The sequence below is a fragment of the Mastacembelus armatus genome, chromosome 17 (assembly GCF_900324485.2).
Source record: "Mastacembelus armatus chromosome 17, fMasArm1.2, whole genome shotgun sequence".
Lineage (NCBI taxonomy): Eukaryota > Metazoa > Chordata > Actinopteri > Synbranchiformes > Mastacembelidae > Mastacembelus > Mastacembelus armatus.
The window spans coordinates 3615720-3630289 of record NC_046649.1 but is presented as its reverse complement, the minus strand read 5'-3'; the positions used below and the strand labels follow the sequence as shown (position 1 = coordinate 3630289).

The window sequence follows — 14570 nt, the reverse complement described above, 5'->3', positions numbered from 1 at the left end:
AAGTTGTCACTCAACACTTATGCGGATAACAACAAACATCATTTTTTGATCAATCTTTTTTACCATAATAAAAATTTTTCTACAAATAAAATTCATGCACTTGCAAAATATCCCATCATGCACCCAGGAAATAGGCATAAATTCTGCTTCTGTTCTGCTTCTATCTGGATCTTGTACATTTCAAGAAGATATAAGGTTAAAAATGTATACATAGCAACCTCCTCTGAACATGTAAAGACTTCTTTATCAACTGTTGTAACCTGATATGTGGCCTTTAGACAGTCACTGATGCACTTCATAGATTTGAAAGAATTTGGTGTTTTTAGGACAAGCAATTCAACAAAGACTTCAATTAAATATATCCCTTTATTTGTGTGGCCTGTTTGCCTCCTAGAGGTAGATGATGTGGTAGAATGGTAATTGTGAAGATATATGTATGTTATTAGTTGTACCTACTTTAATCCTAGCATGACTCCTGCTCAGCTTTAAGCCTCTAAACTTGTCTGCCTCCACAGATCCAGCCAGAGGTTTTAGCATTAAAAGCTCTGACTGAAACTCCAAATGGCATAAGGTCATCTGATTCCCTCTGCCCCCCTCCTTCCATGCAGCCCTGCCTCCTCTGGTGATAATAATGTTGTGGTGCTGCTATTAGCACCAACAGCAGATTAATCAGGCATCCTTGGGTCCTGTCTAGCTGGGCATAAGTAGAGCCTGGCTTACACAGTCTGACTGCTTCATCAGCCCTTGAACATGTTCTACCTACACTGTAAACGGTTCATTGTTAATGACATAAAGTATACTATCAAAGAAATGATACTGTAATTTATTTTACAGTGCTACTGTAGAACCTACAGTGTATTCTCCTGTATTTATTACAAACAAACTGTTATTTAGCTGATATAAAATAAAAAGGACAACTGAAGACTTAGCTGAGATTAACTCCAGCAAATATGTTCAACGTTTACTCATGATGTATTTTGGAGCCCATAAAACATTGGCATATAACATCCTTCATTAAATAATTTCTCACAGTGGGTGTTGGAGCAGCATTGGAGAGGTGAGGGTGAAGATGGTGGCCAGGTGAGGAGGGTGGTGGTGAATGTTGACACCAGTGGTGGCTGGCCAATAGAGGGCGCTAGGGCGCCGCCCCACCCCTTGCCCAGCAGGGAAACTTTTTTTAAAAAATTATTTATTTATTAAACAAAAGTAATTAAAAGTAATTAATATTACTATTTCATGTATTTGTATGCGAAAATGTTCTGGAAAAAATGTGTAATATATTAAATCGGTATTTGTAGAAAAAAAAAAAGAAAAAAAAAAACCTGCAGCAGCATAGCCAATAAAAACTCTCAGGTATACACACAGCAACAGAATTTCAGCAAATCAGTGTTGGCTAATTTGACGCCTAAAGGGCGACGATTTTATCGCCCAGAGCAGAGTCGATCAGTAGATTGTATATATAATTATATTATATTATATTATTATTTATATATATATATATATATATATATATATATATATATGTAGTTAATGTAAATTTTGCCTTTGTTTAATGGCCATACATTTTAATGTTGACATTAAATAACTGCTGAACATTTCCAAGACCATGATTTATGTTATTGCCCTGCAGTTCTTCATTAATTGTACTGGGATAGTTACTGAACTAAGTAAATTTGGCACAGCCCAACCTAAAACATTTTTCACCAGCTGCCCCTCTGGTTGACCCCATGTGTAGCAGGGAGACAACATGTAAAAAATGAAAAAATTAATCACTTCACACATACAATAAAAGAATAATTAGCCCTAACATTAAAGAATAGTCATCCAATCCTGACAAAAAAGTTATTAAAATGAAAGCAAACAGCAGTTAAATGTCTGAAAAATAATCCTCAAATCTAACGTTAAAATTAGTAAACTAATGCAATTGAAACATCATATTAGATTTAACCTAAAGCCAATTCCTGCCCTGGTCTTATCTGTTACTGTTATTTTCATGCCCAATTAGTACTACAGTAACATTAATATTTTCACAGAATACTTGTAAACCTACAGTAACATACTGTAAAGAGATAAAACTGTCAAGAATACAGTACTTGTGGAAACAGAAGTTTTTACAGTGAACTACCTGCACTTGTGTCAGCAGAAGTATATGGAATTCAGAAAAGTTTGCTTGTCAAAGTGCCCATTACATCCCCAGCTACCACCAATAAATCCTTAAGAAAAACAGTCAGTTGTGGAAAAATTATGCACACCTCTCCATTTGAAGATCCTATATCATGGTGTCACAGCTCTTCGCTGAGTCTGTGTCACAGAAGTCTTTGACAGGGCTTTTTCACATTAAGGTATGTCCTGGAGCATCCAGGATATTTTGCAAAGGTAGCTTTAAGCAAACATCACCCATATTATATTTATATGTATCCACAAAGCACTACATACAGTACATGAGCTCATAGGGTTTAAATTAGGTGGTTGTCCTGGCTGTCTGTTTAAAATAACGTATCATGAAGAGAGATGGGATAAGATCCCTGTGACCCTAAATAGGAATAAGTGGGTATAGATGGATGGATGGTTAAAAGAAGCAGCAGAATAAGTGATGGAATTGATGAGAAATTGTATCAGACAATTCACTGTGAGAGCATGCCTCTTAGTCAGAATAGTAATTAATTACAGGTTCAACTGCAAAATGAGTTTTAAAAATCCATCAGTAATGGTTCTAAAATATACCTGAAAATACTCTTTATCCTTTTCATCATTAAGCTGGATTTGTGGGAGTAAAAATATTGTGCAGACACTGAGGTTCTCTTCTTGGCAGTTATGTCTTGTCAAATTAAAGCCTTAAAGAACAATGTGTGTCACAGATGCATTGGATGCACATTAAATTTTCATAGAATTAAATTAAGTTGTTTGTTAGAGAATATCTGACTTTTTTCTTATTCTTATATGAGGGTCATTTATCAAAAGGAAGACATCATCAGTAGTGATATTTCAGTATTGATCTGCTGATCTGTAACACAGTCTTGCACAAATCCAATTTCGCAACCCAGCACCCACCACGCTCCTGCAAATGTTCAGAATGGAAACCAACCCATTACTTGCAATTATCTCAAAATCAAATTAGAGCCATCATATATCCATAGCATGAATTAAACAAAGCGGCTACACTCACTTTAAACCTTATTCAGATTTTATTTACACAGAGATGCATGGTACTTAGTTACCATAATCATCTGTCTACATGTCCAATGTGCAGTCAGCTACATTCTTAGTTATGGAAAGATGATGACGTGGGCTGATAGTTTGCAACTGTTACACGTTGGTGGTGTAGAAGAGGCGTAGGACCCAAATGCAGGACGAAACAATGCTTTTATTTCTTCCTGGAAGTACCAAGGCTCAGGAAAAGTTATAAACCAAGTGTAACAGTACACCAAAGCTATCTGAATGTAACAGTAATACAACACAAGGCACAGTAACCATTGCCAATGCTTCCACAGCACACCCAGAGAAGCAGGGCACATACATAGAGAAAAGAACAAAAGGTAATTAAACTCAGGTGAAACTGATTAGGATAATTCAGCACAAAGCTACCGGGGACCAGTGCAGAGGAAAAAAAAGAAGGCCTTTCAAAGTAAAGGTCCCCGGCAGGAAGTCCAAAAGGGGAATCATGACAGCAACGATACAGTTTGATTCAGATAAGTAAAAAAATATATTTTTTTTAAATGCTGTCTTTTATTTTTATTTCACTTGCTGCCCACCTGCATTTATTCATTTTTAGCTGTGCCCACACATGATTTAATAAATCTATGTTTTTTACCATTGTGTTGACTGACCTTGATTTTAAAGTGTTGATTATGGATGTTGTGCTTGACCTGTACCTGACAGTGTTATTTGTCAGAGCACAGCAGACACTGACCTGCTGCTGACTTTTCAGATTGGATCACAGACACAAGCATTTTTTCTAATTATTGTATATCTCCATTACGCTAAATTTTAAGCCCAATTTGTAGAAATGAAAAAAGGATGGTGTTATCGTCTGCTGTCAAATCGGGCCAAATGAGTTATCCACATACAGAAAACTAGAACCCAGTTTTCTCAAGATCACATTAACATTTTATGGATTTTTTTTTGTTTGTTTTTCTGAGCCACATCTGATGCTGACATGTTTTGGCACAAATTCGTATTATTTGATATACCAACAGAAAGCATTTCTGGGCTTCTGAACCGCTTTTTACCTCTTACACACAAACATAAACTCTCTCTGTCTGCCAGCTGGAGATCGCACTACCTCCTGAAGAGAAGAAGCTGCTGCCAGTCTACCACAGTTGGCTGGCTGGTGGAGCGCTGCTGGCAAGTCAGCCTTCCAAACTGATGACATCTACAGCTACATCCTGAGCTCCTTTTAATACCTTCAGGATTGCCATTCATATGGGAAACTGAGTTGTGTGTGGTCAGATGGGATTATAAAACAGAGCTGTGAAAACAGTTCTGTGTTGGCTTTGGATTAAATATAAAGAATCTGATCTAGATTACACTAGGCTGATTGTAATAATATATATTTTATTTGGTTTCTTCCAAAACTCAAAGGTAATGATTTTATATGCCATATTTACTGGACTAGAATTCTTTTTTTAGTACTCTGCCTTGTCCTGCAATTTATATATGGCAATTTATTCTGTTGAGTAGTCACTAGTGTTAGATGGCACTCTTGGCACTCTTGACTCAACTGAATATAATACTGTACCGACAAAAAAGTAAAAGCATTTATGTTCACACTGTAAACTCTAGGAACTCCTAGTGTAACACAAATGAAAATGCTGCCCAGAACAAAGATCTATACTGCAGACTTCAAAATGCAGGTAATAAAGTCTGCAGCTGAAGTCAGTGTCGTCATTCAGGCATCCCGAGAGGGGAGGAGGACACGCCACTTCATCAATTTATTTGTGGTTCTTTGAATGCCCTCAGTTATATATTTTAGTGTTACATTATTTTAGATCTCATTAAAATACATAAACCAAAGATGAAATTTAAACTGGGGCCAAGGAGGGAAAATGCTTTAATTTTTGCTGTTTGTTTTGGTGAAAATGTAGGGTCCACAAGGCTAAAATTATTAATTTAATACAATACACTTGCGATAAATCCTCACCTAATGAACTGGGGCTAGGCTAAGCTAACAGAAGCAGCACAAAAAGGCACATCCGATGAATCAATGCAACCGGTTTATAAGTTATCTTTATGTTATAATTATACAAAACAATGTTCAGTGTAACATGCCTGGGTAGGAAGACCTCCATCCGCTAGGGCTCGCACTTGAGTGAATGTGAAATGCCTGTATTCTTCGGTGGTATCACCATTTTAAATTAAGTGCGCACCCCTGCTCCTTCCCTTTTCCTGTTTGGAACCGCTGTGGGAGAGGAGCTGTTGAGCAGAGTGTTTTATCGGAGGGTCTTGTTATGTTTTGTTTTGGGTACCAGGTATGTAAATTGTTATTGAGTTTATGTTTTGTTTTGTAATATGTGAATATATTCGCTCGGGCCCTTTTCCTGTTTGGAACCACTGTGGGAGAGGAGCTGTTGAGTGGAGTGTTTTATCGGAGGGTCTTTTTATGTTTTGTTTTGGGTACCAGGTACCAGAATAAACGGCAGTGTTCAACCAAAAGCCCTGTGTCAGTGTTTGTGCTCAACGCCAAACTACACAACGCAGAGTTTCTCGGAGTACGTTGAGAGCATCATACGATCTGAGTACACATGGTGACGATGAGAGAGGGAGAGGGATCCAAGATGGTGACGCGGATGAAGGAAAACCAGGCACGGAGAGGCGTCTAAGGCTACCGGTTACATCAGCACCTCTCTAAACCAACAAAACATGATTTTCATGAAAGAGGCTTTGTTTCAGGACCACTGGATTCAATGATTCATTTTACCTTAGTCTTTCTCATAAACTGCCAGCTGAGTGTAATTGGATGACAGTAGATCAAGCTAATGATTTGATAAATTTTGATACACTAGATAATAATGCATGCATATTACCGTATACAGTATCAATGTAGCAGTATCAATGGTTGTGAGTTTATCCCCATCCTGAATGCCTTTATCAACTACCAAAGCCAAGGCAGTAAAGCATTGGTTACGTATTGTAACCCAAGATTCTATTGGTCTTACTATCGTACTATGCACTGAAGAGAAAATTGTATATGCCCACCTGGGGTGGGCCCCACTACATCCAAACTGACAGACCTCATCACGTCCACACTACTCACATAAGTGGTGGTTCAGGTGGGATTGTGCCAAAAGAAAAAAAAAAACAGAACCAGCGTTTGCTTCTGCTAGTTTGAGGATCCAGTGGAAGCCACAGCCCAGATGGCTGTGCCTACTTCACAAAATTTTGGGTTACAATACGTAACCAACAGTCTGTCCCAGTGGGGCCCAGCCCTCTTGGCTATAGCCAGAAGTGGTCCATGCCTCACTGGGCCCAACACTAAAGCTTGACTAAGTACACACATTACCAGAGAGCCAGGCACTTAACAGCAATGGCCTAGATCATTAATACGCAACATGCCGTAAATAAAATACAGACAAAATAACACAGGTAGGCCACTGCGCAGATAATCTCTACTCACATGGAAGAGGTCTAACATGGGCTCACTGTCTGCATGTGAGCCTGCGTGACAATGTCGCGCAGTGAGTGAGACAAAAACTCAGCTGAGAGAGGGGAGCCCAGCCAACTGATTCTGTAGTGAAGTGTAGTGGCAAATACCAGCCGTGCACATTCCACGTAGCACGCCAGCACATGCCAGACAAAAAAATATGAGATGCCACCTCCTGGGGCAGTCGTGGCCCAATGGATAGACAGTTGGACTTGTAATCCAAAAATTGTGGGTTTGAGTCTCAGGACCAGCAGGTCCTCCAACTCAGATTGGAGATGATGTCTTCAACTAATTTGTCATTTACAGATGTAAAGTGTGTCAGTTCTACCAAGTGTCTCCTGGATGGCTGCAGAGTTGGTATCTTCCTTGTGCAATTTATTGCTTGTTTAATACCCTGAATTATTATCATTAAAACATAAAAAAAATCATTACATTTAGACGTTGAAATTAGTTCCAATGGCAATGGAGAAGGAAGGTTTGTTGACCTACTCACTGTAGCACACAGGACACGTGAGTTTTTGCTGCTGTTGTTGATGATTTCAGAAATACATAATACATAATGTTTGGTGGTTACTAACTGCTACAAGTGGATTAGTTGGTGTTTGCCATGGCCTAGATATTATTTGTTGATAGCAGACCTGTGTTACGAATTGGCCAGGCTCTCCTCCCAGACAATCACAGCGAGACATGTCACCGGAGTTCTAATTACAATCACCTGTACCTCATCTACAATGATATCCATTCACAGATATAAGCACAATCCACTTTGCCATCAGTGTCCGATCTCGTTCGCACAACGTGGACCTACCGCATACCAGCGGCTAAACCAGCTTTACTAAGACGATTGACTACTATTCCTTACCAGATCCCTGTATCCCTCCTTTCTGTCAGATCGACGGGCTTCGTCACTCTCCACCAGAGACCTTCAGCAATCCACTTCAAACTTCAACACAGCTTCAGTATCACACATCGGATAATAAGACCTTTGTGAGACCTCATATCCATCTGTGGCTGACTATATATGTGACAACCTGGCTGATTGGTTTAATGTTGAATCTTCATAGTCTGTAACTATAACTGAGGATTATGTGTTATACCTCCAGGTATTCAGGGCACTGTCACAATCAGTATAGTGATAACACTGACAGCCATCTTTGTTACTGCAAGTAAACGGGCAGGATGTTGGAGTATATTTACCTGTACCAGTGGGTCACCAACAGGATGGCCTGCATTTTGCCCATGTTCTGTAGTGGTGATTTTGAAACCATTGGATATGCATTTTATGACAGGTTAGGATTAGAATTTGGTGCTGCTTTTTGTGGGACCCTGAGGATTCAAGACAGAATAGGCTGATAATGCAGTTTGGGGCCACATGATAGTTCAAGCATAATTTAATCTGGATACATTCACCAATTCTTATGGATAAATTCCATTGTGTATTGGTGATTTCAACTTGTGTTCACATAGAACTTTTAAATCAGTATTATAGCATTAACAAGATTTAGTCTTATTTCTTGCATTTTATTGAGCTTTCTTTTTTCCTAATGCTTACATAATTATTAGTATTTATTCATAAAAGTATTCTAACTGGCAGTTATTGCAGCAGACTGTCAGCACAGCTGTTTTCAACCCTTTTTAACCTCCCCTTGTCTTTGACAGTGATGTTTGAGGGGCGAAGGTCAAGCTGCGGGGAGAGCTCTAAAATTTTTCTCTTCTCTTTGTGGCCTTAGTCTCCTCTCTGAAGGATCCCTCCATGATCATTGGCTGTACTGTTCACTAATTGACGACTGCATATTTGGGATATCTTAATTTGTCCATTAGCAGGTTATTTAATAATATATGTGCAGCCATCATACGCCTACAATTCACAATTCAATGGCTACACATTTTCATAGAGAGTTAAACAACAGAATTAGCAAGTAAAGTAAGGGGTTGCATGCTAAGCAGGTAATTTTCCAAACTACCCACTGAGGACATGGCCAATTGCTCTACTCCCATTATTTCCTGGTGCCCAGAAAATTGGCGGGTAGGCTCCAGCAGATCCCGGTGACCCTAGATAGGAATAAGCGGGTATAGAAAATGAATGGATGGGCTATAATAACTCATGAACAGTGATCTTAACTGAGGCAAGTGAGGCCTGCAGTTCTTTGGATGTTGTTGTGGGGTCTTTTGTGACCTATTGGATGAGTCGTCGCTGCGCTCTTGGGGTAATTTTGGTCAGCCGGCCACTCATGGGAAGGTTCTCCACTGTTCCATGTTTTCGCCATTTGTAGATAATGGCTCTCACTGTGGTTTGCTACAGTCCCAAAGCTTTAGAAATGGCTTTATAACCTTTTCCAGACTGATAGATCTCATTTACTTTCTCATTTGTTTTTGAATTTCTTTAGACCTCAGCATGATGTCTAGCTTTTGAGGATCTTTTGGTCTATTTCACTTTGTCAGGCAGGTCCTATTTAAGTGATTTCTTTATTACGAACAGGTGTGGCGGTAATCAGGCCTGAGTGTGGCTAGAGGAATTGAACTGTGATAAAATGTGATATTTTAACAGGGGGGGCAAACACTTTTTCACACAGGGCCATGTAGTTTTGGATTTTGTTTTCCCTTAATAATAAAAACCTTCATTTAAAAACTGCATGATGTGTTTACTTGTGTTATCTTTGACTAATATTTAAATTTGTTTGATGATCTGAAACATTAAAGTGTGACAAACATACATAAAAATGAAGTGAAGTGACTTGTGGCCAAGTACTCTGAAAACATTTAACCCATCCAAAATGCACACACACCATGAACACACACCCAGAGCAGTGGGCACCAATGCTGCAGCACCTGGGGAGCAGTAGGGTTCAGTGCCTTGATCCAGGCTCTCACCTCATTCGTGAGGGAGTAGACAGCACTGGCTATTCACTCTCCCCACTCTCTCTGAGTTCATCCACCTGTTGAATTGATGTTTTACCCACCAGATTTCTGAAATCAGTACAAAGCAGTTTGTTCCCACAACTCACTTAATTAGTCAATAACTCATTACAGTCTCTAATGTGCCAATTTCCATGCATTGAGACAGCAAGGGCCTTGAAAATTGCTGTCATCAGGGCTCTCCTAAAGAAGAGCAGCCTTGATGCTACAGTACTGAACAACTACCGGCCCATATCAAACCTGCCGTTTTTAGACAAAATCCTTGAAAAAGTTGTTTACCAATAACTTACTGACTTTCTCATGCTAAACAACTGGTTTGATGATCTTCAGTCAGGTTTTAGGCCCCATCACAGCACTGAAACTACACTCATCAAGGTGACAAATGGCATTCGTCTGAAAACCGACGCTGGCAGAATCTCTGTCTTAGTACTGCTAGATCTAAGTGCTACTTTTGACACAGTGGACCATGTGATCCTGATACAAAGGTTAGAGGACTGGATAGGCATCTCTGGTAGGCTACTGCCCTTAAATGGTTTAACCTTTTAGGTACAACCCCCCCCCCTTTTCGGCCCATGGCTGAAAAACACATACCCAAATTAAACTAGCTGTTGTTCTTACATTTTAAGAGATATATTGATGACCTTCGTGTCGTTTGAAGGAAAAGCTTTCCAGTTTACTATCGGCGCACTGTAAAATGTGAAATATGACTCCCCTCCCACTCTGGCTTCGAGCGCTGCTTGCCCAGTGTTGTCAAGGCAACATTTACAGTAAGGAGTGGGGCCCTTTAAAGCCCACTGATGTGTCATCAAACATAACGAGTCATATAACATTGAAACTGCCTCATCATTGGCTACAAGATGCATCAGTCATCATTGACGAACAATGCGACTGGCTGATTCTACTGTCAATCGAAGTTAGTCTATGCCCCCTGACTGTGATTTGCTCTGAGGGTGCGAATTGCGAATTCTATTGGTTTTAGGGTTAGTTACGCTGTGAAACATAACAAACAGGTTTGATTGAGGCCTCATGTGATTCACAGAAGCTGGCTATGTCAAACTTTATTGAATAAACGGCGAAATCAACCATAAAATGAACCGGATTACAGCTTTTTATGAGGAGGGTGATAGTTTTATGGATTTACTGTATAATATTACGTCTTTTGGACTAAAACATGGGTGCACTTTGTTCTATGGATTCTAACGAACAAAACGATATGCGACACTCCATGTTTGTGTACATGTATGAAGTAACACGACAGAAAGGTAAGAAGCAGCGTACTGTACTGTATTTGTACTGTTAATATATTAAGTCCTATCTTGAAGAAAGGAAGTACTTTGTTGAAATTGGTAACTGTGTCTCAGACCAAATGGCCTTGACAAGTGGGGTCCCCCAAGTGTCCATTTTGGGACCCCTTTTATTTAATCTTTACATGTTTCCTTTAGGCCAGTTACTACGGAGCAATAAAGTGTCCTGCAGATTACATTCAGATTTACATATCACTCACAGCAGGTGAATGTACATAAGTCAATTCACTGTGTCACTGCATTGAACAGATCACTGTGTGGATGCAAAACAACTGTCTCCAAATAAACAGAAACAAGACTGAAGTAATCATCTTTGGGCCACAGAAACAAAGAGAAAGTGTCAGCAGTCACCTCAAGTCTCTTTCTCTAAAATCTAATCAGACTTAAATTTTAACTGCCACATTAAATCAATAACATCATCAGCATTTTACCATCTCAAAAACATTGCCAGAATCAAAGGGATCATGTCTAAACCAGACTTGGAGAGACTCATCCATGCATTTATCTCCAGCAGGTTAGATAACTGTAATGGCCTGCTCACAGGGCTCTTGCTATATACATTCAGAAGGCTGCTGCTTAGATCCTGACTAGAACCAGGAAGTACAACCACATTAGTCCTGTTGTCAGATCTGACATGTTGGTGCCATATGAACCATCTCGAACTCGGAGAACATCAGGGATGGGCCCTCTGCTCGTGCACATAGTCAGGACTAAACAGGAAGAAGCAGTGTTTCAGTTTTGTGCAGCTAAAATCTGGGATAGTCTTCCTGATGATGTTAGACAATCCTCATCTCTGGCAATGTTTAAGTCCAAGCTAAAAACTTTTCTTTTTAGCTGTGCATATGACAACTGAAAGTGTTTTATCTGCACTCATTCTCTTTTAATTTTATTCTGTGTTAATTTTGCTGTTTATTTTGATTTTTGCCTATGTACTTATAACTTGTCTTTTAATTCCATAAAGCTCTTTGACTTACTCTGTGTATGAATTGTGCTATACTAATAAATTTAGATCTATAGAAACTACTAAACGGTATAAACTCAAAGCAGTGCAGTGCTAAAACTAAAACTGGATGTAAAAATGAAAAATTTAAAGCTCACTTCTAATAAATATTTACTTACTTTTCCAACATACTGTGGTTCAGACCCCATGTACTCTTCCAGGATGAAGAACTGGTTCCAAACCCATCCTCTTTTAATTCGTTGGACCTTCAACCTCCCATGTCTCTTTAGCCCCATGTTGTGCTCCAATGACATCACTTCCCCAACAGCAGCCCTTGCTCTCTTACTTCCAGTCCCTCCTCTCGCTGACATCCCCCAATCCTTAGTTCTGCTCTGAAGCTGAGTCTCCAGGGCATTTTGGGAACTGTAGTCCATCAGGAAACAAGTGGCCAACAAAAACAGCATGACATATTCCCTTGTGATCATCAGGGAATATTGTTGTTAAAAAATAGTAGTAAAAAGGTCAGAAACCTGGCTGTTTCCAGGTTGGAAATAGACATAAATCCAAGACTGGATTCGTCTTGCAGATTAGCATCAGAAAAAGTATTTAAAATCCAACATGAGCCAAGATGACAAGAGGAGGATCTGTTAATATACTGTGTGAGATATCATTATGTTGGGTGAGGGGAATCACCATATGCTTTTGATGTTGACTGAGATTTCTTTCACAGAGTTTATGATTGAGTAAAGGTTTGTATTTGACTCAGTGTAATCCAGGTGAAACTTAAAGTTTGCCGCAAAGGAAATAAGATGGCAACGTTGTCTTCTCTTTTCTTCGCAGCTTAGACACCTGTGTGAAAAATGATGACAGTGAGTGTCAACTTTCATTCTTAATCTTGGAAACAGGCATTTTAAAAAACAAGGAAAGACAAAATCTATTCTCAAACAATTTTTTTATTTACTATATACTGTCCCATTACATCCATGATGTATGACTATGTGTAGTGTACAATACTAAGACTTTCATTCATTATTAAATCTCTTGATGAGACACCAGGATTTGCAGTTATTTATCATCACCCACTGACTTGTGTGTAAATAGTTTTCTTTTAGAGACCTCAGCCCCTTTGATTCCTCTGCATTTAAAGAGGATGAAAGAAGCTGATTGGATTGGATTATTGCATACTGTCCCTTCTCCAGCCTTGTGGCTTCACCCAGAGTTTAGACTTGTGTTTTCACCTGTGTCCTTTTCAGGAAAATAAAGCTTCTAGTGGGATGACAAAAATATGGTATCTCTCTGTAGTATGCAAAAGTCTGGGCACCCATGGGTGATTTGGGCATTCTCAGAGATGCACAGATCAGTTCTTGAAGTGATGCAAATTCCACTCCCCACATTGCCATGACATATGCAAGACATCTGAAAGGTGACATTAAGTGTTTTTTCAGTCCCAATGATTATCACTGCTGCTGTTATTGTCACTAACACATTAGGCCAAGTTCCAAGGATCCTAAATCAGATCACAGGGCTCTAAGTAGAAGAAGGATTTAGCATGCAATGTTGGCAGCATTGCTGGATTAGTCTGACAGCTGATGCATGGTACTTGCATGTGCAGAAGGGCCTCTTTGCTGATGCAGGGCACAAAACTCCATCTGAGTACTTTTCAGTGGAATAAGATTGTGTTGTATAGGGCTTGAAATCAAAATAGTTGTGCTCCGCAGTACCACAATTTAAAATTGCTTGTATATCTGTATGCATAGAAGGTTCCATGAAGAATGCTGATAGGAAATTTACGGTAAAATCTCATTTATTGTTAGATACATGAGGAATTCTGGTACACTCGGGCACAATGTGATTTGTTGTAAGTTAACAATGTATTCACAAGTAAAAAAAATAAAAATAAGTAGACAAACAGATTAAGTAATGAGGTTTTTACACTTTCTGATTTTATATTAAGTATATTAAGTTTAAATATTAAGGGATTTTGTTAGTCCTATTATTGCTTTTACTCCTTTTATTTCTTTCTTTCCTTTTTTTGTCTTATTTCTATGTGGGGCAACTGTGCTCTGAATGTTTGAATTTTGAGGGATATAAAGCAGAAATATTTAGTAGTGCTGCCATGTGGTTATTTAGCTGTGGACTAAAGTTTTATTTGTAAGCTGATTTATGGGTGTTTATTTATTCTGTGTTGAAGATATCCGTGGTGTTAGTCCCATGGAATCTACAAATGTGCATCATGTCTGTATACGCTGTGAGTTATGATGATTCTGATGAGGCATGTGAACTCTGAAAATGTTAAAGCATACTAAACCTAGTACTGCACTGATTTCATCGCCCCACTAATGAGGGGAACTGCTTTCATCAGATTAGAGCAACACAGATCAGGACTTTATTGCTGTGTCAAATAAAAATTGAAAAGTGACACATATAAAAGTTGGAAATCATCTTGGTGGGCTGATACCATAACAGCAACAATTTGCATCACACTACCAATACACGGCACACATCACACACAAGAATATTATACAAACATACAATCATATCCAACTCCCACAGTCAAAAGGAAAATCATTTAAAGACACATAATATTAAAACAATTTATAAATATCTTCAAATGACAGAAGATCACACCCAATAGTTATATTACTGTAAAGTAAAAACAATAAAGGGGATCACACACCCTTGCAGTGTGCCTGTGCTAATATTTGCAGGTTTTGAAAATCTAATCTCTGATTAAGCCTTATTACCTCTACTTTTCTGGCAAAAAATCTAA

At 38.9% G+C, this 14570-nt stretch overlaps 1 protein-coding gene across 1 annotated transcript in view; it reads right to left on the bottom strand.

Annotated features, from left to right (window-relative positions):
- The window catches only part of LOC113134037 (cadherin-12-like), an 81239-nt gene extending 68845 nt beyond the window's left edge, over positions 1 to 12394 (bottom strand). The window contains exon 1 of the mRNA XM_026313231.1: positions 11980 to 12394. Within this exon, the coding sequence (XP_026169016.1) occupies positions 11980 to 12285 (306 nt within the window). The 5' untranslated portion in view covers positions 12286 to 12394. The remainder of the gene's footprint in view (positions 1 to 11979) is intronic.
- Between the last annotated feature and the right edge of the window lie 2176 nt (positions 12395 to 14570).